The sequence below is a fragment of the Rhinolophus sinicus genome, chromosome 3 (genome assembly GCF_057876585.1).
Source record: "Rhinolophus sinicus isolate RSI-liver-muscle chromosome 3, RSI-T2T, whole genome shotgun sequence".
Classification (NCBI taxonomy): domain Eukaryota; kingdom Metazoa; phylum Chordata; class Mammalia; order Chiroptera; family Rhinolophidae; genus Rhinolophus; species Rhinolophus sinicus.
Genome location: NC_142503.1, coordinates 118,558,747 through 118,584,238, shown reverse-complemented (window position 1 = coordinate 118,584,238; position 25,492 = coordinate 118,558,747). Strand labels below are relative to the sequence as shown.

Genomic DNA, 25,492 nt, shown 5'->3' with positions numbered 1-25,492 from the left:
TCTTGGAATCACACATGAAAGTAATCTAATATATATTTCAAAACAACTTCAAAAACAGAGAAATTTATTCCATTCTTTCACCAGTGAGTTCCTTAATCCTGTCATTGTTTGAATCATGCAATATACCCTATCTACAATTCTTCAAAGAACAGTAGCATTTTTTTGTTTAACTTCATTTTTTGGAAATTTGAAGTTTTCTTACTACTGATATTAATAACAAAAAGAATAGGATTGAAGAGAAAAATAAATAGAGATTATTATATGGATGAAGATTACTATAAACAACAATGATCAGAATTAGACAGTTGATGATCACTGCCTAACAGTATCAATGCCCCCAATTCTCTACCGTCCGCAAATCTGATATGTCACAATGTAGCTTGTCTAGATGATAAGGAGTATGTGTGATAATGAGTATTTGAAGGAAGAGAATGAAATGTGTTATAATGTGTTATTCTGCGACTGTTCAAATATTGGCCAAATCTCTCCCTTAAAAACAGAACAATGTTTGCAAATTTCTTACAACTACCCTGCTACACTAGTAGAAATACTAATAATATAGTTTACCTTTATTCCCCAAATAGCTGCCCATTCAATGAATATTATGCTGCAGGTCAGGTTGCTCCCTAAAAACTCTGTATATCTTAGTGACAGCCTTCACAAAAATAATCCAAAATATCTCAATGCTCAATCTTTGCACCAAATTATTCAATTTTCTTAGATAAGGATGGTTTCAATTAGACTTCTTCATACCTGTACATTGTCTTTTCCTGCCTCTTCTCTTGTAGTCACTATCTTGGAGAGAAAGTTTTGAAGCAACATTTGGAGATCTTGACTGCTCACTTGACTTTGTGGCAATGACTCTATAGTTAGAGAAGTTGGGACTATTTTCTGGTGTATTATTAGCACTTTTCCTGCCTCTGCCTTTTCTACGAGGACTAAGTAGTTCCACAAATACATCTGCTTGCAGTGGGCCATGACTCTGGCGAGTAGAACGACTGGCAATTCTTAAAGATTTCATTTCTGTAGGAGGAGCAGATTTTATCTTTCTTAGGCTTCTACCAGTAGATTTTGAAGAGACAGTTGTTTTGGGTGTACTCTGCTGACTCCTTGAAGTATATCTTCCAGGATCTTGTCGTTGGCCACGACTTGAGAAAGAAGAGTTAAGTCTCCCTCTTGTTTTAATTGGTAATCTAACTTGTGGTCTTCCTCGTTTTGGTGGGCTATAAATATTGTTAGAAAACACAATTATTGTCCAGAGCAATGATAAACAGATGATTACTTCTACTCCCCTTGTTCTCGTATTCAGCCAATGAGTTCTACATATATTACTTTTCTATATTACTGAGACGTAGTCTATACTCAATTCTTTAAATTTACAGTTAACAAAGTTTTCATGGAGATCTAAAATGTGTTTTCATATATTTCTTTGTAATGCAAAGAGACTATTTATTATTTTTTTGGTAACTCCAGGACTATGCCATGAAAATCAAATCCTAAATTGTGATAAACTATAATAAAACCTACAGAACCAATAAATAGACTTAATCACACTGAAAAACTTAAAAGAATGATGAATTAGTCTTAAAATGCAAATCTTCTGTCTCCTTATGTAAGCTACAAGTGACTGTCACTTTTCATTATCACTGATACTGAGGTAACCCACAGTTTTGGCCAGAGGCTGCCTTAAACCTGTGGTTCCTGAATACCAAGCCAAGAATCGCTCTGCCATCTTCCGATTCTTACTGTAAAATACAAAACTACACTCAATGTTTTAATTGCCTTTAAGTTGTAGACAAGGATGAAACAACCCCATTAAGCCTCCTTTTATCCATTTCCCCATATACCTGACCTTGCAGTTTATCTAAAATATTTCCAAGAGTTTTCCAAATCCTTTATCCTCTTTATGCTTAACACAATATTGCCCGTATAAGCTAAGGGAGTATGGCTCCTGCTAGTTGGGACTATTAAAAAACATCAAAATCGATGGGGTGGCTCTCTCTACTTCCCCTCCTCAGACTGTGGCCTTTTTGTACTTTGTCAGTTCTAGGTTGTCCTTGCTTCACATTCGCTTTCCTGATTCCACATGAATGGAGTTCAAATGTTAAAAAGAGGGGGCGGTCTTAGGGACAAATATGGGGAGACTGTCCCAGCAGGAGTAACCAGGCCCTAAACCCACTGATTAGGCCTGGGGGGCAGAGCTTAGGAAGTTGCAGCATACTTGATTTTATGGCAGTACAGAAGTTGTTTCTGAGTGCTGATGTGGTAAAATATAAAAATATAATGAGCTTCCTGGTATCTCTCTCTCTCTGACTGCCAAGATCACCAAAATTTGGGTTTAACTCCTTGAGAAAGCAAGAGAAACATTGGGAAGCTGCATCCATGTTTATCTCATGAATACCCTCTGGACTGTTTATTTGCTTCTTTAGGCATAAAATTAAGTAAAATCAACCTTGATGTGGGTCTGAACTGGCATTCCCGTCCAAAGTTGAACTCATACTTGATTTTCTGATCTGGCTAAGCTACGCAGATACTGTACTTGCTTGGGAAAAATTGAAATGTTTATAATACATAAAGCAAGGATAACTTCAGGCTACGATATTATATGCTACTTAAAAAATATTATGGACTCCAACCACTCTATTTGTATTTGAATTGTTAAGAGATTGTCTAATTAAGACTCAAACCCTCATGTATTATGTTAGGACTTACCTGACTTCTTCTTCTTCTTGAGAGTCGTCTTCATCTTCTTCTATCTCATACTCTTCCTCCTCACTTTGACCCTCCTCATCATCACCATCAACTTCATCATCTTCACCTTCCATACTGTCTTCCATCTCTTCATCACTTTCCAAGGATGGTCTCTGTCTAGAGGAGAGTCTTCTAGAACGTTGCTTTGGCCGACACTCTGGACAAAACCAATCTCCTTCAGGCACAGTCTGACAAATCACATAAATGATCATTAATCACCGTTCACTCAAAATCTCAATTCTAATCTGAGAAGGAGAAGAAGAAAACAATACCTTGAGCTTTGGTCGAACACAGTAGGTATGATGACCCCGATCACAGCCATCACAAAGTACCATGTTTTCAGCATCACCCTTCTTTCGGCAGATTTTACAACGAGCATTCAGTATAGATTTAGACCATATCACACTACGATCCAAGGTGGAGAGATGAAGAAAGACTTGGGATAGACTAGCAGAAGAAAGAAGAGACTCTCTCCAACGGTCCAGGACTGTTTTATAAGAACGTCCACTGTCACTGGCATCTTAAATGAAAAGGGAAAGTGATTATAAAGTTTCTAGGTAAACCCTAGACATCCGCTAGAACTATTTTCTTGGTAGTTTAAGCAGGATAGATTTTACAGTTCTTCTCTTGTAATACTTAACAAAAAGACCATGCTGATACTAAAAGCAAAAACCTCATGTTAAAGAAAATATTTGCTGAGCCACATCTTGTTTATGACATAAGGAATTAATTACTTCTTACATCTGTAAATCAAATGCTTGGGGATTTCAATAGTTAAAAGAGAAAAATAACTTGGGCAATGTGTTCTCAATCTAATCTTTGTATCAAATCTTGATCTAATTTAGAAAACTGGCTAAATATGGTTATAAGTCAGCTACTATTCATTTGAGTCGAGGATGTTACTTCCTCATTTTCAGATAAAAGACTGCTCTCTCAGTTAAGTATCAATCATATATGAGGCTTCTTTTGGGGCTGATTAAAATGTTCTGAAGTTAGATAGTAATGGATGGCTGTACAACTGTGAATATACTAAAAACCACTGACCTGTACACTTTAAAAGGGTGAATTTTATATATGTAAATTATACTTCAATATAGCTGTTATTAAAAATATCAGTTATGTATAAATGCCAACTATACTGTCTATCTCTAAGAAAATATTATTTTTAAAGTGATGTAATAAAAAAATGTTAATCTCCCAAAAAGAACTTTCAGCACTATATAATATTTATATAGAAACATTTGAAACCTTCCGTCATGAATAACATCATCCCTTTGTCTTCTGGGCTAAATAATTTACTAAGGGTCATTTGGCTACATGCCATTAATCTAGCCAGTCTACTGCACTGCCATGTGATTCTATCTTCAATTAATCTTCAACATTGCTACCACCTTAGTTTTCCTAAGACATTATACTTAATTATGAAGGGCCTACCACATTATGTCAAAATTCTGCATGGCAGATAAAACCCCGTGAAGAGTTGGTCCTAGCATGCCGTATTTCCTATTATCTTCAAATAAAACCTCTTGGGCAGTAGCATATGTTTAAGAGAATGTGGGCTCCAGAGTACTAGCTCCCCTGTGAGAGCTTGGGCGAGTTCCTTAACCCCTCTATGCCTGAGATTCTTCAACAGTTATGTGGGTAATATCTACCTCTGAGGAATGTTGGGAAGATTAAAGGAGATAATACACATAAGACATGTAAACTGAATGTCATAGAGAAAATGCTGCTATTGTTATCATTGTTCTTGTATTATACTGTTCCTATGTGCAGCACTTTGGAACATATGACACAAGTCCCTACCTTTAAAATTTTTAAAATATAGCCAGGAGGGTGAAGATATACACAGTGAGTTGAAGTCATAAAGCAACAGACCCTACCAAATACTAGTGGGTCTTGAACTCCCTTTTGACTACTGGGCAGGGTAAGAGAGAGAGAACACGAAACATAGGGCCCACCCAATATAGTGAGTCCCCTCTAAAGAGCTAGGACCCCAAAAGGCTACACTTTCAAGATGGAAAGGGTACCATGAAGAAATAAAGAGGTAGCAAGGAAATCTGCTCATCTAGATTTTGAGGTTGAGTAGAATGGGGAAATAAAGGTGCTCTAAGAATACATAACTGTAAGCAAATTCTTGAACACGTTTAAAACTGAAAAACCACAAGCTAAAATTTTTAAGTGGTCCAGAGTTGGTAGTGACCTCAGGTGAATAACAGAAACAAGTATAAATTGTTGCATATTCTCTCTGAAGAAATATCCATAGATCAAGTTCTAAGGAATGAGTTAATAGCAAAACCCACCAGGCTCATGTGGAAACAAAACACTATAAACAAGAGCCAGCAGAAACTTGAGATATTAGAATTAGACACAGAGTATAAAATATGTTTAATATGTTTTAAGAAATAAATGTTTGAGCTGAAGTTGAATAATATTGTATGTCAACTATAATTTAATATATATAGTCATGGGATAGGGAGTATAGCTAGGGAATAGAGTCAATGGAATTGTAACAGATTATATACAATGTCAGAGGGGCAATATATTGGGGTGTGGGGGGGTTATCACTTTGTGAGGGGTGAAATATCTATTGCATTGTTTTGTACACCTGAAACTAATTTAAAAAAAAGAAAGAAATGTTTGAAAATGAGTAAATAAAGAGGTTTGAAAAACCATCAGAACTTCTGAAAATAAAACAGATTAATTACTCAGTGGGAGAGAGAAAAAATGGATAGGTCAAATGGCTCCTCAGACAAAGCTAAAGCGTAATCTGAGCAACATGGGAAATAAATGCAATAATACAGTCCATTTGATTTATGTCTACCCTTCTCATTTTGTGCTTTTTATTTATCTTGGTTTTTGCTAAAAGGCTTCATGAAAAGTTCTGGCCTGAGTGGGGACCTCTAAGGAAGGAGAAATAAGAACTGCTAGTTCCTGAAGAAATCTTTCTGGATAAATCAGAGGGCATTCTTACTGGTAATGGCAAAAAATAAGGTTGCAGAGGCCAGTGTGGAAGAGGGGAAGAAAAAGGTAAATTATGGAGAACCTTTGGGACCTTGAAATTCAGTTTGAATGGCTTTTAACTCAAAGGTTGGTGAAACACTATGGGTTTCGATCAAAGAGGTGCTGTAAGAAGATTAAACGGTGGTAGCTCAAGGTTCAAGTTTCAGCCCACCTATTCCTGCCAACTTTAAAATATTCTAAATATACAATATGAAAATAGGTGAATGTCCACATTTTTCTATTTTCATATAGTACTTAAATAAGGATAAAAAACAGTATATACAATTGAGTCCATTTTTCTGTTTTTTTTTTTTAAATCTTAAATCTTGCTTCTCCTTTGGATTATACAACTCTCACGGGCAGAAATGTCTTGTTTCTCTTATTTTCCATTATCTGCTAGCACAGCTAAATTCCACAAGAAACTACTAAATGGAAGCATTTTACTATTGGTAGAGTCATATGATCAAATATTACACTGGGAGATTTCATACTGTTAACTGTCAGTGTACAGTAACCTATGTGACCATGCCATGGAGGCTCCTCTAGGAGATAAAACAATAAAAAAGCCTACCCTGAATTCTCCCTATGCGAGTAAAAGAAAAAAAAAAAATACTGTGAATAAAGACTATATGCAAAATAAGTAAACTTGCATTCCATAGCTGTTCATTCTTTTATGAACACTAATATCTAAGTATACTAAGATTCACCAATGTTAACCTTTTACCTACCAATTTAAAAGAGTGTGATTAGCTCAGGCATGAAATGTAAAATGGAAAATGTTAGGAAGATGATACTGTTTTATAAGCTTGCCCAAAAAACCATTCCCTTCCAAAATATAAAATCCAAGGTTTTGGGGTGGCCGGATGGCTTAGCTGGTTAGAGTGCGAGCTCTCAACAATAAGGTTGCCAGCTGCGCTCCCTGCAACTAAAGACTGAAAAACAGCGACTGGACTTGGAGCTGAGCTGTACCCTCCACAACTAGATTGAAGGACAATGACTTGGAGCTGATGGACCCTGGAGAAACACACTGTTCCCCAATATTCCCCAATTAAAAAAAAAAAATCCAAGGTTTTCTTTCAAAAGCTAAATATGTAAACCAGTACTCAGTAATATAGAAAGTAAAATTATAATTCTTTAAAAAGACAATTCTTTAAAAAGTTAAAAATTTACCATCTCTCACACTAGATTGATCTTCCTCTCTCTTTTTCTTGTCCTTTTTTTTTCTATCTCCCTTTTGATCTTTATTAATTTCTGTGTTACCTAATTTCAAATTGATAAAGTTAGTTTGAGGATTTTTTCACAGCTTTAAGGATTTAACCATAAGCATGACTTTATAAATGATGAAATTATCAACTTAAGCAATTTTCACATATCTTATCTAAAATAATTAATTGTAATATGATTATCTTCCCCAACTTAAAAAAATCCTAGTTTTATCAATGTGATTAATCACTAGAATAAGAAGGACATACTAGGGAAGGTAGAACATAGTATAATTTTTTATTTCTTATTTGCTTCCTCAAGAAACTGAAATAATCTCTGAACCTAAACAGGAAAAATTCCTACTATAGTTAATTTGCTATATTGAAAAATTATTGAGAATGAGGAAATTTTATATCCTACTCGATCATTTATAAAGTCGGAACCCTCTTTTCTCTCCCAGATTAAGGATATTCTTGATTACCTTGTTCTAAATATTTAGACTATCTTGAAATCCCACAGGCACCTCCATCTCCTACTATCCCATTCAAAACAGACCCTTCAAAGACTTAAACATAAAGAGCTACTGACATCAGTTATAATATTAACACTTTATGGGTCAGCAATGGTAGATGGTAACACCCATATTATAAATGATCAGCAACTGACTTTGACCAATATATACCACCAAAGTAAGTTGACCTTTTCCTATTTTACAAGAATCCAAATTAAAAGTTTTTAAAAATATCTTTCAGGATGAAATTAATGTTCTAACACTGCTGTATATAATGCTGCTGTATAGTACGTAAGAATCCTATAGTACTCAGTTCTCATACAACCTATTAGATATAAGTTGCAACATCACCCAATGTTAACTTTTTTCCTTTTTCTAAATGGTTAATAAGATGTAATGATGGAAATACAGACACACTAAACAATTAATTTGATTTTTTTTCCCCTCTTGAACTTATAAACAACTTTAACAGATGGCAATTTCAGAAGTGGAAAAATCAGAACTGTTTTATCACTTACCTACCCCTTTTGAAATCACAGGACTAATGTGTACTAGTAATATGTTACATTTATAAGAGCTACCCAATTTACACATAACTTTTAATTGAAATTTAGTTGAAATAATTGTAGACTCAACATGTGGTTGTAAGAAATAATACAGAGATCCCCTGTGTATGTAATTTGATTTATACACAGAAAATATTGAAAACTGGGAAATAAGAGTGATATAGTAAATACAAACTCTGATATCTTCGTGAGCTGTGATCATATGTATTTTATTCCTTAAAAATGCTACTTTCAATGTGAAAAGTGAGTTATTAAGCTCATGGTGGAATTAACAATTTATAAAAAAATACGAATAGGCTTATTAGAACAATGAGATACTGGCCAGAAGCTCTTCAATTAAAAATAGACACATTACAAATATAGTCATGTTCCAAAATTGCTCTGATAACACCATCTATTTATAAAATTTTGTTTTCACTACTCAATAGGTAATATTCAAATATTTTTTTAAAGGATTTTAGTCTATATGAGACCAAAAAGGTATGGTTTTAAAAAAATGTTTTTCTAGTACCCTGTTATTGATATAAATTATCTTGATATGATGAATTATAAATTAATTCAACATTTGAGAAAGACCACAGGAAAGCAGAGGTAGTTATGACATTAAAATTGATTCAGAAGGACAGTTAGGGGAATATAATCAATAATGTAAAGATTTTGTAAGGTGTCAGATGGGCACTTGTCTTATTAGGGAGACCACTTCATGGATGGTATAGATGCCTGATCACTGCATTGTACACCTGAAGCTGAAGCTGAATAATATTGTACGTCAACTATAATTTAATATATATATAGTCATGGGATATGGAGTACAGCATAGGAAATAGAGTGAATGGAATTGTAATAGATACATATGATGTCAGAGGGGCAATAGATTGGGAGAGGAGGATTATCACTTTGTGAGGAGTGAAATGTCTAACTATTACAATGTTTTGTATACCTAAAACTAAAAAAAAAAAAAAAAAAATTGATTCAGAACTCAAAACATATTTTCCTAAAGACATAATGATTATATTCTTGGATTAGTCCCTAGAAGCATATTAATTTCCTAAGTTGCTGAAACATGATCTAGACAATATTATTTCTATCATCCTAACCATAAATTATAGAGTATTTTCTCATCTGTGTAGCATTTAACACTTGGTATTTATGATTTAGCACTCATACAGTTCTCAGGTTAGTGCCCCACATTATCAAACCATACCCCTGATGGTGGTAAGTAGCTACATTTATGTAACTCTTTGGGGTTCTGTTTTAAATAACAATAAAATAATTTATGTACAATCTTTGTTTATTCAGGGTCTGGCTAGTCACAGGTTTTGGTCATCTTTCTTTTGATGAAGCTTTCACAAAAGAAGAGACTGACAGAAATAGTTAAAAAGACAGTTATGAAAATGAATGACTATCTAGAATAAAATTTTTAAATAGCATTTAAGTATTATTTAAAAATAAATCTCACCTGAAAGAGCTCATATATTAAAATGAAAACACAATCTCAAGTTTTTCAAATCAATCAATTTCATTGTCAGCCAATAAAGTTCTACTTCAAAATTATTTAAAACATAACTAATATTCTGAATTAAAAGCGGACACTTACCAAGTGGAGCTTTGAGAAAACGCCGCTCAATGCCCTGCTCTATTTGAAAAAGTGCCATTGCCAGGTAATGAACGACGTTGCTCACTGATTGCGGTGTACTTGTATTAGTTGAGACAGTACTTGGAGTTTCTGTTTTTATGCCCAAAAGTCTATAATGAAAACAAAGAAGAGTTTAGGGTACTTAAAAATACTATTAGGTGAAACTTGAGTCCACTCATTCATCCAAATGCTTACTTAAACCTATATATGAAATGGTTTCCTCAAACTCAAGGAGTTCTCTTAAGATAGTAGGAAAGGCAGATAAGTATATGAATCAAAAGCTAAACTGAATATCAAATTATTTAAGGCGGTCAGAAGGGCATATATTTGGTGGCAGTAAGATGGATAAGACAAGGCATAGGAAAGAGGTTTTAGTGAGGTGACAATGATGGGCTTGAAAGGTAAGTATCTCACGCAGCTTATCTCTGTTTCTCTTGTTTCTACTTTTACTGGGTAGGACACTTACAGGTGCCTTCTAACTAGTCCCTTAGTCTCCAATCTTACTACCTTGGCAATAAATCTCCATGCTGCAGCTGAAATGGTCATTTAAAAGCACAAACCCGTTCACTCAAAGCCTTTGGTACAACGTCTTCCCTCCTAGTATCATATCTTTCCCATTTAGGTCTCAGGTTCGGAGTCACTTCCTCTAGCATTTCCTTTGCTGTCTTCAACGTTCTACCAAGACAAACACTTGCACTGGGTATTCACTTCTACCAGAACGCTCACTGTATTCTCTAATCTCTAGCTTAATGTCTTTCCACCATTTCCTCCTAGACAATACACTCCCTAAGGGCAGATACTATTCAGAATAACTCCAAAAAAGTAAAAATATTTATCTATAGAGATATAGGTTCTGATAACTAGTTCAAATAATGTTTAAGTCTACCACAATTTACTAAGTTTTCCTATAGAAAAGTAAAATAAATAGTATAAAGTTACTTTCTGAAATTAATAAAATGTTAAGTTCAAAGACTTTTTTTAAAACTTGAGAAATTACCATTATCCTAACAAGTTGCCTTTTGGCTGCATTAGTACAAAATAGAGTAACAGAGAGCCTGAGGCTTAGCAAAATCATCATTTCAGTAGTTATAAATATTAAAGTCTTCACGATAAGATTTCAAAAAAAATTTTTGAACAAAAAGAAACATTTACATCAGAAAAATTTACAATTAGAGTAGCAGGGAAAAGTGATAGTTCCTTTAAAAAACTCATTTTATACCTGTCTTTCACTATGACCTTTGCTTGCTCATCAATTTCCACCTCTTCCACATTTTCATTCACAGTTTTAATTATCCCATTTTCCTTGTTTTCCTCACTTAAAAGCTCATACCGTCCATTTTCTAATGCTGATCTCCAGACATGCCGATCTGCAACCTGTAACAAAACTCAAATTTACTAATCCTGAAAAATGGCGTATGCTGCTCCTAAGAAGTATGAGGTTTAATGCACATATGAAAAATTCATGAATATTCTAGAACAGATTGTGAATCAAAAGGGATCTAAAAATAAGATTGCTAAGTGGTCAAAATGGAATTCGTATCATTCATAAATGGAAACTTAGTACCTTATTCTCTATATAGTGAAGTCATACACAATTCTAAGATTGGTCACCTGATATTAGCAAAAAAAGTGACAGATGATAGCAAAGGAATGAACAGAACACATATATCAAGCATGAATTACTTACAGATTTTAAAAAGGTAACAAAGAAACCAATAAACAAACCAGACTCAGCAGAGCAGGCAGGAGCTAGTCAAGGAAGAAGAAAATATCCTTACACATTTCAATATCTCGGAGGAAAATACCATAAAACAGATATTTTAAAAAATATTAGAAATTAATATTAAAAAGGTCAATACGTTCATTAAATTCTGTTTAGGAAAATGGATAGTCATATAGTATATTTAAGAAAGATTTATATCCATATGTAAACATTTTGATGGGAATAAACTTAGTTTTAATTAAAAAAATCATCCCCTGGTATTTATTCAAAACACACATGCCTTGCCTATATCAAATAAATGAACAGATATGACCAAAATTCTGGTAACTAGGTAAACTAAATATGGGAACAGTTACAAACCTTTATTGCTCCTAATGTTCCTTGGTAGATTCTGTCTTCAATATCCAAAAGAAAATCTCTCAGCCTTAATTCAAGCTGCCTTTCTGCAGACATCTGAGATGGATCATATGCATTGGAAGATCTTCCCCGACTGTATGTAGGTTTGCTATCAGTTTGAGGTTTGTCTGAAATAGTTATCCAACACCTTTATTATTATTTCCTTATTAAAAAAATACAATTACCCCATGTGACTAGTATGATTGTGAGATAATGGATATAAAAACACTTAGTTAATCCTCAAGTGCAATTAAAAGGGGAGGGGAAATGTTTGCACATTATATATCTGATAAGAGACTTGTATCTAGAATATATAAAGAACTCTTAAAATTCAATAAAAAGACAAATAATCCAATTTTAAAAATGGGCAAATGATCTGAACAGACTTTTCTTTAAGGAAGATATACAAATGGCTGATAAGACCATGAAAAAATGCTCAACATCATTAGTCATTCAGGAAATGAATGTCAAAACCACAATGAGATACCACTTCACACTTCTAGAATGGCCAGAATAAAAGTCAGACAACAAGCATTGGCAAAGACATGGAGAAATCTTAATCCTCATACACTGTTGGCAGGAGTATAAAATGGTGTAGCCACTTTGGGAAACAGTCTGGCAGTTACTCAAAGGATTAAATAGAATTACCATATGACCCTGTAATTTCACTCTTAGGTATATGCTCAAGAGAAATGATGTAGGTCAACAGAAAAACTTGTATGCAAATGTTTACAGCAGCATTATTCTTAATAGCCAAAGGTGGAAACAGGATGTCCATCAACTAACGTATGGATAAATAAAATATGGTATACAATGGAACATTATTTGGCCATAAAAAGAAATGAAGTACTGATACATGCTACAACTTAGATGAATCTTGAAAACATTATGCTAAGTGAAAGAAGTCAGTCACAAAAGACCATGTATTATATGATATCACTCAAATAAAATGTTCAAACACAGAGACAGAAAATAGATTTGTGGTTGCTTACGTCTATGGGGGGTGGTAGCTAAAGGGTGTGGTGCTTCTTTATGAGGTGATGAAAATGTTCTAAAATTGACTGTGATGGTTGCACATTATCTGTGAATATACTAAAACCACTGAATTTTACATTTTTCATGGGTGAATTGTATGGTATATGAATTAAATCTCAATTAAGCTGTTAAAATAATTGTGATCCAGTTTTTAATCCTAAAGAGAATTAAAATAGTCATGGTAATATGCCTCTACATTTAAGTTCTCTACCTAGACAATCTCAGTAATATAAAAACTTACACTTAAAAACACCTTATTGCTTTCTCTTATCTGTCATCCATGGACCAGCCATCAAATAGGAAATGTTGCTACATGATCTGCCCTTGCAGCCAATCTCCAAAGAAGTGATCACTAATGGAACCTGTCCCTGGACTCTCAGCCAAAACACTTAGTGAGTGGCCCTACTCACTATTAGATCTGCAAAACTGATGGTAACCTTAGTGCCTGGGGTGTTCAGAGTCCACTGATAAAGGAATGAGATCAGGAAGACTATGTACCTTCTCACATTGCTAGATGTGTCCCTCATAATCCAAATGGAACTCAAGTAGAATCTAGAGAACCTTGTTTCTCTAAGTGGAGAACTTTCTCTTTCAAACCGAGACCATAGTCCAAACGAAAGATAAGGTGTTTTAAATATAGCTCTAATAGTTTGAAAAATGTTTAATCCTTAACCAGAGCTTATGGGGAGAAAAACAAAGACAATAGTTTTTATTGCAAGTTTACCTGAAAAATGAAATTTCTCTTCAGAAAAATGGGCTAGCTGTGCACATATTCTGCTTTTCTCTTGCAACAAAGTTTCTTTTAAGGCACTTTCTCTATGTCCTCTAGAATTAAGAGCTTCGATAAGCTGGTCTAGCTGTTCACAAGAACTGTAAAAGCACCACCGATTTGGCTTATGCACTGGTTTTGGCAGCTGCACAGAATCATCATATGGATCTTGGTCAATGTTGGAGGTAGATTCAGACATCAGAGACTCCCCAGTTTTAGTGGCTATCTGAAGATTTTGAGACTGTACATTATTCTGAAAGGCTGAAGGTCTAGGCAACAGCATGTCTTCAGTGAGACCAGAATAATCCTCTTCAATAAACAATCCAGGAATAGAAGGGAAAATCCAGTATCGCCTATACATGCGGTCACGGCCCAAGGGAAAGATGTTGGTACATGCTATGGCACTTTGGATTTTTTCTAAGAGCTCTTTCTCTTTTCGTTGGTATTCCTGTTTTAAAGCTTCTTCCTCATCAGCAGTGAAAGGCTCTCTTGTTACACAGTTGATCTCTTCTTGCCTTGTAAATTCTTTAAATCCATTTTGTCTCCTTTTCCCTATAGTTGAAAAAACATTTGATCATCATCAACGTATTTTAAATTTTCACCGGAAAACATAAAGCTACTCCAAGTTATTATGTGTTATGGACTGAAACGTATGCTCCCAGATTTATAGGTTGAAACCCTAAACCCCAATGTAACTATATTTGGAGATAGGTCCTTTAAGGAGGTAATTAAGGTTAAATGAGGTCATAAAAGTGGGGGGCCCTAGTCCAAGAGAACTGGTGTCCTTATAGGAAGAGGAAGAGACCAGACCGTGAGTTCTTTCTGCTTGTGGGTACAGAGGAAAGGTTGTGCAAGGACAGAGAGAAAGTGCTATACTGCAAGCTGAGGAGAGAGGTCTCACCAGAAATCAACCCTGCTGGCACCTTGATCTTGGGCTTCCAGCCTCCAGAACTGTGAGAAAATAAATTTCTGTTGTTTCAGAAGCCACTCAGTCTGTGGTATTTTGTTACAGCAGCACAACAGACTAATATACTATGTTAATAAGAAGCTGGTACACTTAAATATAAAGGGACACATAAAAATCTGTGATCTCCATACTGGAGAGAGTGGCGGAGTCTGTTATTCTACAAAACATATTCAGTCCTTCCTAAGGTAGGAGTCAGCCAACTACTTCTACAAAGGGCTAGCTAGTAAATAAATATTTTAAGCTTTGTGGCTCATATGCTTTCTGTCACAGCTACTCAACTCTGCCATTGTAGCATGAAAGCAGCCATAGGTAATATGTAAATGAATGAGCATGGCTATGTTAAATAAACTTTACTTATGATCACTGAAATCTGAATTTTATATAATTTCCACATGTCACAAAACATTGTTTTAAAAATTTTTCAACTATTTAAAACTGTAGAAACCATTTTTAGCCTATGGGTATATAAAAAGAGGATGAAGGACAGATTTGGCCAATGGGTTGTAGTTTACTAACCACTGATTTAAGATACGAGAACCCCTGACTTTTAGTTGGGCACACAGAAATCCAAACAAAGGACAATGTTTCCCAGACCCTCTTTCCCCAGTAGGCACTGCTCCAGGAGAAACTTCTGGTCAAAGAGACTATAGCAGAAGCATTATATGTAATCTCAGAGTTGTGCCTCTCTTTCTTTTTACCCTCTTCCATCCAACTAGCTAGAATGGAGACATGATGATAAATCATTTCGGAACATGAGGATGGGAGCAAAAACCTAAGGATGGCAGTACCAATCAGATAGAAAAGAGCCTGATTTCTGGTGACCTGCCTGGCCTTTTATGATGTATTGAAGAATTAAACTTCTCTCTGATTTCAGTCACTATCAAATTGCTTCAATAAGGTTGAAGAGTGCTTTTTCTATGTTTTTTGCTTAAAAGAGTTTGTGTAAGATTGGAATTATCTGCTTCTTTAAAATTGGCAGAATTAACTAACCTATGAAGTTGTCTCGGACTGATATTTTCTTTGTAGGAAGATTTTTAATACTAATTCAAGATCTTTGATGGTTTAGAATTATTCACATTTTTAATTTTTTCATGAATCCTTTTTCATAATTTATATTTTTCTAGGATTTTGCTCATTTTGCCTCCATTTTCAAATTTACTGTCATAAAATTACATATATTGTCACTTTAGCTTTAAGCTTCTACTCTATCTGTAGTTATGTTACTTTCATTTTGAGTCTCAATTTTGTTTATTGTGACCCCCACCAATGAATTTCAACAAAAGTTTGTCTAGTTTGTGTCTTTTTCAAAGAACAAACTTTTGGCTTTGTTGTTCTTCTCTATTATGGTTTTATTTTCTATTCATTTCTACTCATATCTATTGTTTCCTTGTATTTGGGTGGATTATTCTATTTTCTAAATAAAGGCCCAGATCAAATTGCCTTTCTCCATTCCAAATATGTATTAAAGCTATAAATTTTCCTTTAAGTAGAGGGACTGTATCCAACAAGTGTTAAGATACAGTATTGATGAGTTTTAAATATTGACTAGTTTCCATTAGGGTTTCTCTTTTGATCCATTACTTGGAAGTATGTTTTAAAACCCTAATCATATGAGGTTTATTTGTTTTGGACTTCTAAATCAATTGCATTGTCATCAGAATATAGCCTCTATGATACAGGTGATTTTCTGCCTATTTATAATAACCATTTACAAAATAATGTAGGAAAAAAATACCATCCAAATTATAGGCACAGAATAAACATAAGGATCCCTTCAATAGTTATCAAATGAAAATGGTTAAAGATCCTCAGAAGTAATTTGTATCTATAGTTTTCCAAACATGTATTCTCATTGATCCAGAAATTATTTTAAGGCAGTAGAGACTTCCATTCTCAGCGATATGACTCCAATCACAAGCATTTACTGATCTATTTAAGAGGCATTCAATATATGCTGAATGAGTACATTACAGAATAAAACTTTCTATATGGCCTAGTATAATGTAGTTAATAAAAAACTCAACAAAACTAGCTAACCAAAAGTAGAAGTTACAAGAAACTGACCTATTAAAGACATAGGAATATTGTCTCTCTTCCCTAAAGTGTAAGTTACATGTGAATAAAGACCTAACCATAAATATACTAATGTAACTTCATAACACCATTTTATAGCAAAATGGTCATCGTTGAAAAAACTTACCACAGCTATGAGTTGGGCATTTAAAAAACAGACACACCTTGGAATCACAAATGAAAGTAATCTAATATATATTTCAGAATAAATGAATTAATAAAGTGCCTTATCAATTAAAAATAAGCAAGCATGTCCTTAAGAAATTTCTGTATTACCCCTTCTGCCTCTTTTATGTGATCCTGGGTCATCTTCATCTTCCGTGACCGTGTCTTGATCTAGTTCCTTTTGCTCTATTTCTTTGCTCTCAGTGCTAGTATCAAAATCTTCCCTTTCTTCCTCCCTTTAGGATAAAAAAACAAAGATTATATTAATTAATGAATATATAACTCCATTCATGAAAAATTTATTGCCTGCCTATGAAGTGCCATGCATCATGCATAGGAAGTAGTGAACAAGATGACACAGCATTTATAGTATTGCAGAGAAAACAGATAATTACATAAACCATTGTAAAATTAATAAATGTAATAAGTACTGAAAAAGGAGAAGTTCAAGGTGCTATGGAAGCATTTCAAGGAGCTCTAGATCTAGTTTCAAGGATCAAGAAAGGCTTGAAGAAGTGACATTTAAACTGCAATACTGGAGACTGGGAAGGAGTAAGGTGGCAGAAGAAATCTCCATTTTTGGCAGACGTGATAATATATGCAAAGGCATTGAGCTGAAGGGAAAGGAAGAACTTTTAATTTTGAGAAGAATATAAAAGAAAAACAAGTAATCCAAGATATGGATGAGAAAAAGGCAGGGTTAGATCATAGTGGGCCTTGTAGGGCATTATTCAAAAAGCAATGGTAAAAAAGTAGAAGAGTTTAGAAAAGGGAAGCAATATGATTAAAGCACTTCGGCTGCTATGTGGAAAATGATCTGGGAGAGAAGGTAGATGAGGGGAAACCTCTTTAGAGGCCACTATAATAGTGCAGGTAGCTGGCTGGGAGGTGATGGTGGCTCAGAGTAGAAAGGAGATAAATAGACAAATAGTGGAGGAGAGAAGTAGATAAATTTTATATGTAGTTAAGTAGGCAGAATAAACACAGTTGGATGTTTTACCTAATCCATTATATTGTCCAAATTAAAACTAAAGTTGTATGAACTTTGAAATAAATTCCACCATATATGTCCTATATACAAAATGAGGTTTGCAACCTGCAATGTATTCATTCAGGAGCCAGAGAGATAATAGAAACGAGTACGGCTAGATGAATATAAAAAACACAAAGTAGTGGGATCTATAACACACTTATTTTCTTTAAAAAAAAACACCTGATATCACAAGGAAAAAAATTTGTAACCATGTGAGGTGATGAATATTAACTAAACTTACTGTGATAATTATGTTGGAATATATGCATAAATCAAATCATTTCATTGCACACCTTAAACTAATGCAATGTTATTTGTCATTTATATCTCAGTATAACTGGAAAAAGTTTACAAAATGTAAAAAAATTGAGATATAATTCACCATTTTAAAGTGCACGATTCAGTATTTTTCAGTATATTCACAGGGTTGTGTGATTACCCCTAATTAACTCCAGAACATTTTCACCATCCCAAAAAGAAAAACACCATAGAAGTCACTTTCCATTTTTTCTTTCCCATTGCCCCTGGTTACCAATCATCAACTTACTGCTATGGATTTGCCTATTCTGGACTTTTCTTATAAATGGAATCATACATCACATGACTTTTTGGGACTAGCTTCTTTCTCTTATAGCATAGTTTTCAAAGTTCATCCACATTGTATAATAGCATGTAACAGAATTCCATTCCTTTTCATTGCTGAATAATATTCTGCCGTACAGATATACCATCCATCAATTGACAGACATTTGGTTGTTACCATTTTTTGGCTATTAAGAATAATGCAGCCATGGACTTTCATGTATACATTTTTGAGTGAATATATGTTCTTAATTCTCTTGGAGTGGAATTGCTGGGCTATATGGTAACAGGTGGTTTAATTGTCTGAGGAACTGCCAAACTTATCCAAAGCTGCTGCACCATTTTATATCCCCACCATCAATATATGAAAGTTCCAATTTTTTCCACATTCTCACCAGCACTTGTTATTGTCTCTCAATTGGATGATTTAGCCATCCTAGTGTGAAGCAGTAACTCACTGCGATTTTGATGTGCATTTCCCTAATGACTAATGATATTGAGTGTCTTTTCATGTGCTTCTTATATATCTTGTTTGGAAAAATGCCTATTAAAATCCTTTGTCCATTTTTTGAATTGGGTTGTCTTTTTATTGTTGAGTTGTATGAGTCTTTATATATTCTAGATATTACACTATCAGACATATGATTTGCAAATATTTTTTCCCATTCACTGGGTTGTCTTTTTATATTCTTGACAATGTGCTTTGAAACACAAGTTTTTAATTTTGATGAAGTTCAATTATCTACTTTTTCTTTGGTTACTTGTACCTTATCTATTAACTTTCTTAAGGTATCCCAAGTCAATTTCTTAAAGTATTGTTAATGGACATATATAAAGTATAGTTTTCCAAGTCTGTGACCTATGATCTTAAAACTTAATATGTATTTTTACATGTAAGTTTAATCAAAAGTCAATGTATTAATTTTGGAATATTGGGGATTTTGGAACCTTCCATTGCAGATTTTGTTTAAAAAAAAAAAAGATTATTTCTGCTAACTTTGAATATGGTTTACCACTTACAATATTCCCACTTATCGTCACAATCAATCTTCATCCCAAATATTTTGAAATGCAATAAAATACTTAGGTAGTCACTAAATTACTTAAGGTGCTTTCAACCTTTCCTTATACCTTCTACCAAAACCTCCCATCTTATCTCTATTCTTCAACAGGCTCAGAGGAGCTCTGGGAAACACAGTGTATAACTGCGATGATGGTGGTAGTAGAGGGGGTAGATATTACTATTAATACTAGAAATATATTACTGTTTAAAAAATAGACTATTAAAAGTTTTCTGGGAAATTATCTATGAGAAAATGAATTCTAGATTCCCTGTATTTTTAAAACACAACACATGTATACTTGAGGACTGTCTATATGTAAATTTGATAGGCTCACTAACATATTAGATACCTATAGAAAACTAGTTTTCTTTAAAAATTTGAAAGCATTTTAGAGTATAAAGTGTTGATTTTTATTCTTTATGGAAAGCCAAATGAACAGTATAATTCAAACCATACCCAATAGATATATCTGCAGCTGAATTTCTTTGCTCGTCTTCCTTCAGTTTTTCTTGTTTCTCTTTCATTTTTTGTTCTTGCTCCTTAAGTTTTTCTTCCTTCCTTTTACGAATTCTGAAAGTTAAAAACCATAATATAGTAATCCATTCATAACTTCTTGGTAAAGCCATTAAACATCAGTGTGAGCCATTGTCACATTATGGTCGAATGTGAAAAATGGTTTTAGATGCAGAAATAAACAGCTTTCATTAGCACAACTGACTATAATTATTTCCTACCTAGCAGCGGCTTCTTCCCTCTCTTTTCGATGTTGTTCTGCTTTTAATTCCCGGAACTCCTGTTTTGCCTGTCGTAATATATCAACATAATCTTCAATAAAATCCCTAGTAGAAACTAGGGTCAGTAGTTTCCCACAGAGAGCATGAAGTATCTTCATTTTTTCTCCTGTTAAAAATCAATAAATAATTTCTACATTATTAATGACAAAAAAGAAACTGTGTTGGAAAAATTTTAATTTGTGGCTCAATGTGAAAATGTTTAATAAAGAATAGGGGAAAGTCTCTTAAGATCAAACATGCCAATGGCATGCCTTCAGAAAAAAGCAACTTTGAGTCCAACTGAACAGTTATGTGATACAAAGGCATTTCAAATACTAATGACTACCTTACATACTAGTTACATAGACATGAAAAATTTTCAAACTACAAAGAATTGTTTTTCAAGTTTCAATTTTTAGGCTCACAAATGAAGTTCAAATCAAAACGAAAATATAACCACATAAATTTTTAAAAAATGGCAATAGGCAAATTGCTACTCTGAAAAGACTATATAAAAACACTACCATAAATTATAAAAACTATATGAATGTTGAGAATTAAGGTACTCTACTTCTATTACATGTTCTCTTAAGCACATTAAACTATATATATTTGTATAATTTTCTTTTTAAAAAATAAAGTGAAAAAGAACTTCATCTTAACTTTATATACTGTTTCTCATACCTCAAATATTTATTCAAGGAAATGTTAAAATTTAGCAGCCACAGCTTAAACTTCTGACATACTAATTAATAAAAACGAAAGCTAGTTAATTCTCACTTATCCTTTTAAACCTAGATTCAGTAGATTTACCACAAATTTTTAAAACAATAGAAAATCCAAAAGAAAAAGGAAAGAAAATCATAAATAATTAAAGCTAATATGAACAACAACAATTGTTTCAATTTAGGTCACTAATGGTATGCCAACACTTTTTAAAAAAAATAAAACTGTTTTCTCTCTTTCTCTTTTAAAACTGATTATCATCTAAAATTTCTCATCAGTTACCTATTTTTCTGGATGTAAGAGGCCTCAAAGGGTAGAAAGTGGGCAGGTTATACAGATCCCAACTTGCCAAGTTTACCTGGTGTCAAGTCATACACTGAAGTGCTTGACAGTTTCTTCACTAGACTGGGATTGCTTAAACGAAGCTCCATACAGGCATCATCTGTAGCATCAAACCCCCCTCGTTTCTGGTATCTGTACTTTGCATTTGCTGATGTGACATCAGCACCTGAAGCTAAGATGTGTAGTCTGAGGATTTCAGAAAGAGTGCAGCTATCAAGATCCAAGCTTTTCAAACTGCAGCCTATAGTTGTTAAAAATGAAATAGGCATTTAGAATATAAACAACAAATTCTCAGCAATGTAAAATGTACCTTTATAAAATTAAAAATAAAAAGCCAATAAAAAAAAAATAAAGCCCACACATACCCTGGTGCAACTGCGGCCATGCAGCTGCCAAAGATGCAACTGCAGACAGTGCAGATTTTGTGGGGTCTGCATCTTCATCCAAAGCCTCTGTTAAATCTTTAAGGAAATAAATACTTTATTCTAGTGCAAATCAAAGCTGGAATATTTGGGAACAATGCCCTTTTAAAGTGATGAAAGACACAGCAAACAGCTTAACATTCATGAACCTCAAAAGAACCAACACTAGGTACAACAAGCATCATTCACATTCTGCCTAGTCTCCATCTGAAACTACAAATCCTACGACATGCACCAAACGCTAACATTCTCCTTACCTAACATAGAAAAGACAATTTCCAAGTTACCAACAAGATGTATATACACATTCCAAAATGCTAAAATGTACTTTAGAATGAAAAACAAGTCTCCTTGCTCAATATAACTTAAAGAAAATCTATTCTGAATATCAGAATCCACTTGAAGATATCCAATCTTTTATAAATATTTTAAGATCGAATCATAACAAAGTACAGGTTGTAGTCATCACAAATCCAGCACAGAAAAATAGCTAAAAGAACTGATTTATCCTCTTCATTTAAATTGCCCATTTTTAATTTGAAAACTCTCCAGTCCAAGAAATAGGAAGATTTTCCTGTATTTTCTAAGCAAATTGCTTTAGCTTTGAAACAGTGCTTAGGGTACAAATAGGACTAAAGAGCAAATCTGTAAGCACAGATGTATTTAAAGCACTAGTATATACAATTATTTCTAATTGTAATACATAGATGACAAAAAAAATTACAGTCAGCTTGAAAAACTTTAAGCTTACAAAAAACCCTTCTGCTATATCATAATATAGTGGACCCAGCTTCAGACTGAAAGTCAGATAATGTATATTCTGCTCTTAGCTCTGCCAGTCCCTAGTTCCTAGTTATGTAGCCTTTAGACAAATCATTTAATTGGCTTCATTTTTCTTAAAGAGCTGAGTCTAGATGAGCAGTTTTCAAATTCTTCAAATATTTCTTAGAAGCCCAACATAAAAGAGATAAAAAGTGCCCTTGTTAAAGTGGGGTATGCAGATGACAATCCTGCCCATTCATCTTTCCAACTCTCCTGAAGTGGCACCGAGCAATCACAGTACAACTTGTAGGGCTCTATGGATTAGTTTGGAAAATCACTGGGCAAAACTGGTCCAATGGTTCATTAACCTTCTACGACTATATGGTTCCCCTTCCCAAGTTCACAAACTCACAAAATGAAACTTAGAGAACAGAACTGCTGTCCTTTACTACAGGAAAAAGGCAGCTCTAGGATCATGTCTGATTACAATCAGTGACAACTTCATGGCAGTTAAAGCATAAACAATATCACACAGGAGAAATTATCTGACTAAATATTACATACATGCAGAGGTTATTCCTACCAAGCCATGAATCTAGTCCAAAGACAGACATTACAATTATATTCTTCCTCACCAAGGAAATACTAGACCTAAGACTTTCTTAATTTTCATTTCACATACAAAGCCGAACAAACAAAATTAATAGGCACTCTAAAATTAACAACAGTCCTAGTTGCAGAGCTGTAAAAGCGTACTGGCTCTCTCCCTTTGCCGCAATCACCACATTCAACCTATTTTATCTATCGTAAGTTGCAATTTCCTAAGACAGAGGCTAATAAAGGCCTTAGGAAATGGACAACCAACAAAATGACAGTTTACTTTTAATTGTATTAAACTAACATGTTAAAAGACACATTTATTATCATAGCAATCTAAAATTAGGTACATAAAATTCCAACACTAAACAATGATGTTGCGGCAAATACATAAAACTATTCTATATAAGGAGAATACTCTTTTCTCCATACTTTGAAGGGTTTTTAATTTTATGATGTAAGACTAAAGAGAGGAATAGATATTTTTAATATAAGATTTTAAAAGTTGCTGGTCAAAATTTCGAAGATTTGATATAAAAACAGGGAAATTAAGGCCCAAGAATTAGATCTTCTTGCAGATAATTTTATAGGCAGTGCTAGGGGAACAAATATTCAAATTTTCAACTTCTTAGCCATATTATGAGGCTGTATAGCACAGTCACTATGAGGCTAGACCAGGCTGCCGGAGTTTGTATGCCATCACTTTTTTATTAGCTGTGTGTCTTTGGGCAAGTTATTTAAACTCCTCAAGTCTAAGTTTCTTTATATGTAAAAGGCAGAAAATAATTATATCTACCTCACAAGGGTGAGATGAGGAGTAAATGAAACATGCATATATAGTGTTTTATATCACTTATTAGCTATGCGATCTTCAGTAAATAACCTCATTGAACCTTACGTAGATTTCTCATCACTAAGATAAATTCATACTTTTCCCTTCTGCACAATTTCCCCCTTTCTAGAAATGGCAGGAAACACCAGCTAATAACACCAGCTAAATAAGTCAGAGAATATTTAGTGCTACCTGACTATTCAATTGCTTTCAGGAAGAGTATGGAAAAGCTTTCTTGTTACTGAGATGGGAGAACGTATGAAAAATACCTGGGGGAACAATCTAGGTCCTTACTAAAACTGAAATAACCATGTAAAATGTGGCCAATTATAGGGAAGTGAGAGAAAGGTGAAAAATTCCAAAGTATGTTTTCTCCCCTCCCTAACATTTAAATATTTTCAAAATGAGCATTAAAAACTTTATTCAGAGGTAGACCTTATATTTATAGACATTCTTACATAGGACTAGAACTATAGAAATTACAGGTCAAACAAATCATGAATAGAATATATAATAACAATACAAAAACACCAACAGTCATATATATTTTGCCTTTACAATGTAAAGTTGTTTTTTTCAACACAATTTTCCTGTCACCCCACTTTTTGTCATCAAGACTTCCAAACTACAATACTCATCTGCTTCAAATCCTGAATTAAATACAGTTTTATGTCTTGTATTAAGGTCATAAATATTGTGGTAATGACCAATAACATCACTTGGTCAATAACCCTGTGATGTTATTGGTCATTACAATAACCTAATGATTACAAGAATGAATATTTGCTGCATTATCTGTCTTAGATAATCCATCTTTCGTGCTGGAACTTGTCATCTTAGATAATCTTTAGATGTTTTATAAATGGATTTACCCTTCTGTCTTCCCTTTAACAGAATCTCATTTAATTGACTAAGTCACCTGAGATGAAGACGGGGACTATATTGCTAAAATGACCTTGATACGGGACCTATGGTGATTGGCACTCAAGCTAGAGAATATACCAGTAGTGCCAAAAATATGTATACACATGACTTGTATTCATTTTTTGTTATCAGTATATATTGAATATTACAATTTTAAAACAGTTTTTTCCTTTCTTAAAATGTGTATACATTTTTTGGCACCCTCTGAATTTTCCTTGAACTCAGGCTATAAAATCAAAAGGCAACCAACATTGGATGCACATTCATCATTATCCTGTTGCTCCAGGGACGAGGCCTAAAGGAAACTGAGCTCAAATTATCTAAGGCCGACAAATACTATCCAAATGGAGGAATGGCCCACTTTTCTGTACCAGAACTGCTATCAAGATGTCTCCCAACAGTTATTTCTTATTGTGAATTTTTATGCAATCCACTAAAGTGTTGTTTAATAAAGCTTTCGATCTTAAATCACACATGTGGCAAAGTTCACAGAGAGTGTTGTTTAGGAAGCCAAATTAATCTCTTAATATAAATGCTTAACAATTGCTCTGATTGAGGTGAATCCTAAACAAAATAGTGAACATACCGTTTTAAAAATAAAAAAGGTTTTCCCCAAGTATCATTCATACATTAATATGTA

At 33.8% G+C, this 25,492-nt stretch overlaps 1 protein-coding gene across 5 annotated transcripts in view; it reads right to left on the bottom strand.

Moving 5' to 3' along the window:
* Window positions 1-25,492, bottom strand: part of LOC109457495 (cofilin-2) — a 109,244-nt gene that overhangs the window by 31,593 nt on the left and 52,159 nt on the right. For 4 of the 5 annotated variants that reach the window (XM_088796877.1, XM_074328138.2, XM_088796878.1 and 1 more), the window contains 12 exons: window positions 21,681-21,776; window positions 21,332-21,556; window positions 20,209-20,374; window positions 19,931-20,044; window positions 16,907-17,031; window positions 13,546-14,142; window positions 11,751-11,914; window positions 10,887-11,041; window positions 9,629-9,777; window positions 3,024-3,271; window positions 2,713-2,939; window positions 754-1,223 (listed from right to left, as the gene is read on the bottom strand). In XM_088796877.1, coding sequence (XP_088653003.1) covers window positions 754-1,223; window positions 2,713-2,939; window positions 3,024-3,271; window positions 9,629-9,777; window positions 10,887-11,041; window positions 11,751-11,914; window positions 13,546-14,142; window positions 16,907-17,031; window positions 19,931-20,044; window positions 20,209-20,374; window positions 21,332-21,556; window positions 21,681-21,776 — 2,736 coding nt within the window. Of the gene's footprint in view, window positions 1-753; window positions 1,224-2,712; window positions 2,940-3,023; window positions 3,272-6,921; window positions 7,012-9,628; window positions 9,778-10,886; window positions 11,042-11,750; window positions 11,915-13,545; window positions 14,143-16,906; window positions 17,032-19,930; window positions 20,045-20,208; window positions 20,375-21,331; window positions 21,557-21,680; window positions 21,777-25,492 lie in introns of all 5 variants that reach the window. The other variant, XM_088796880.1, reaches the window with a different exon arrangement.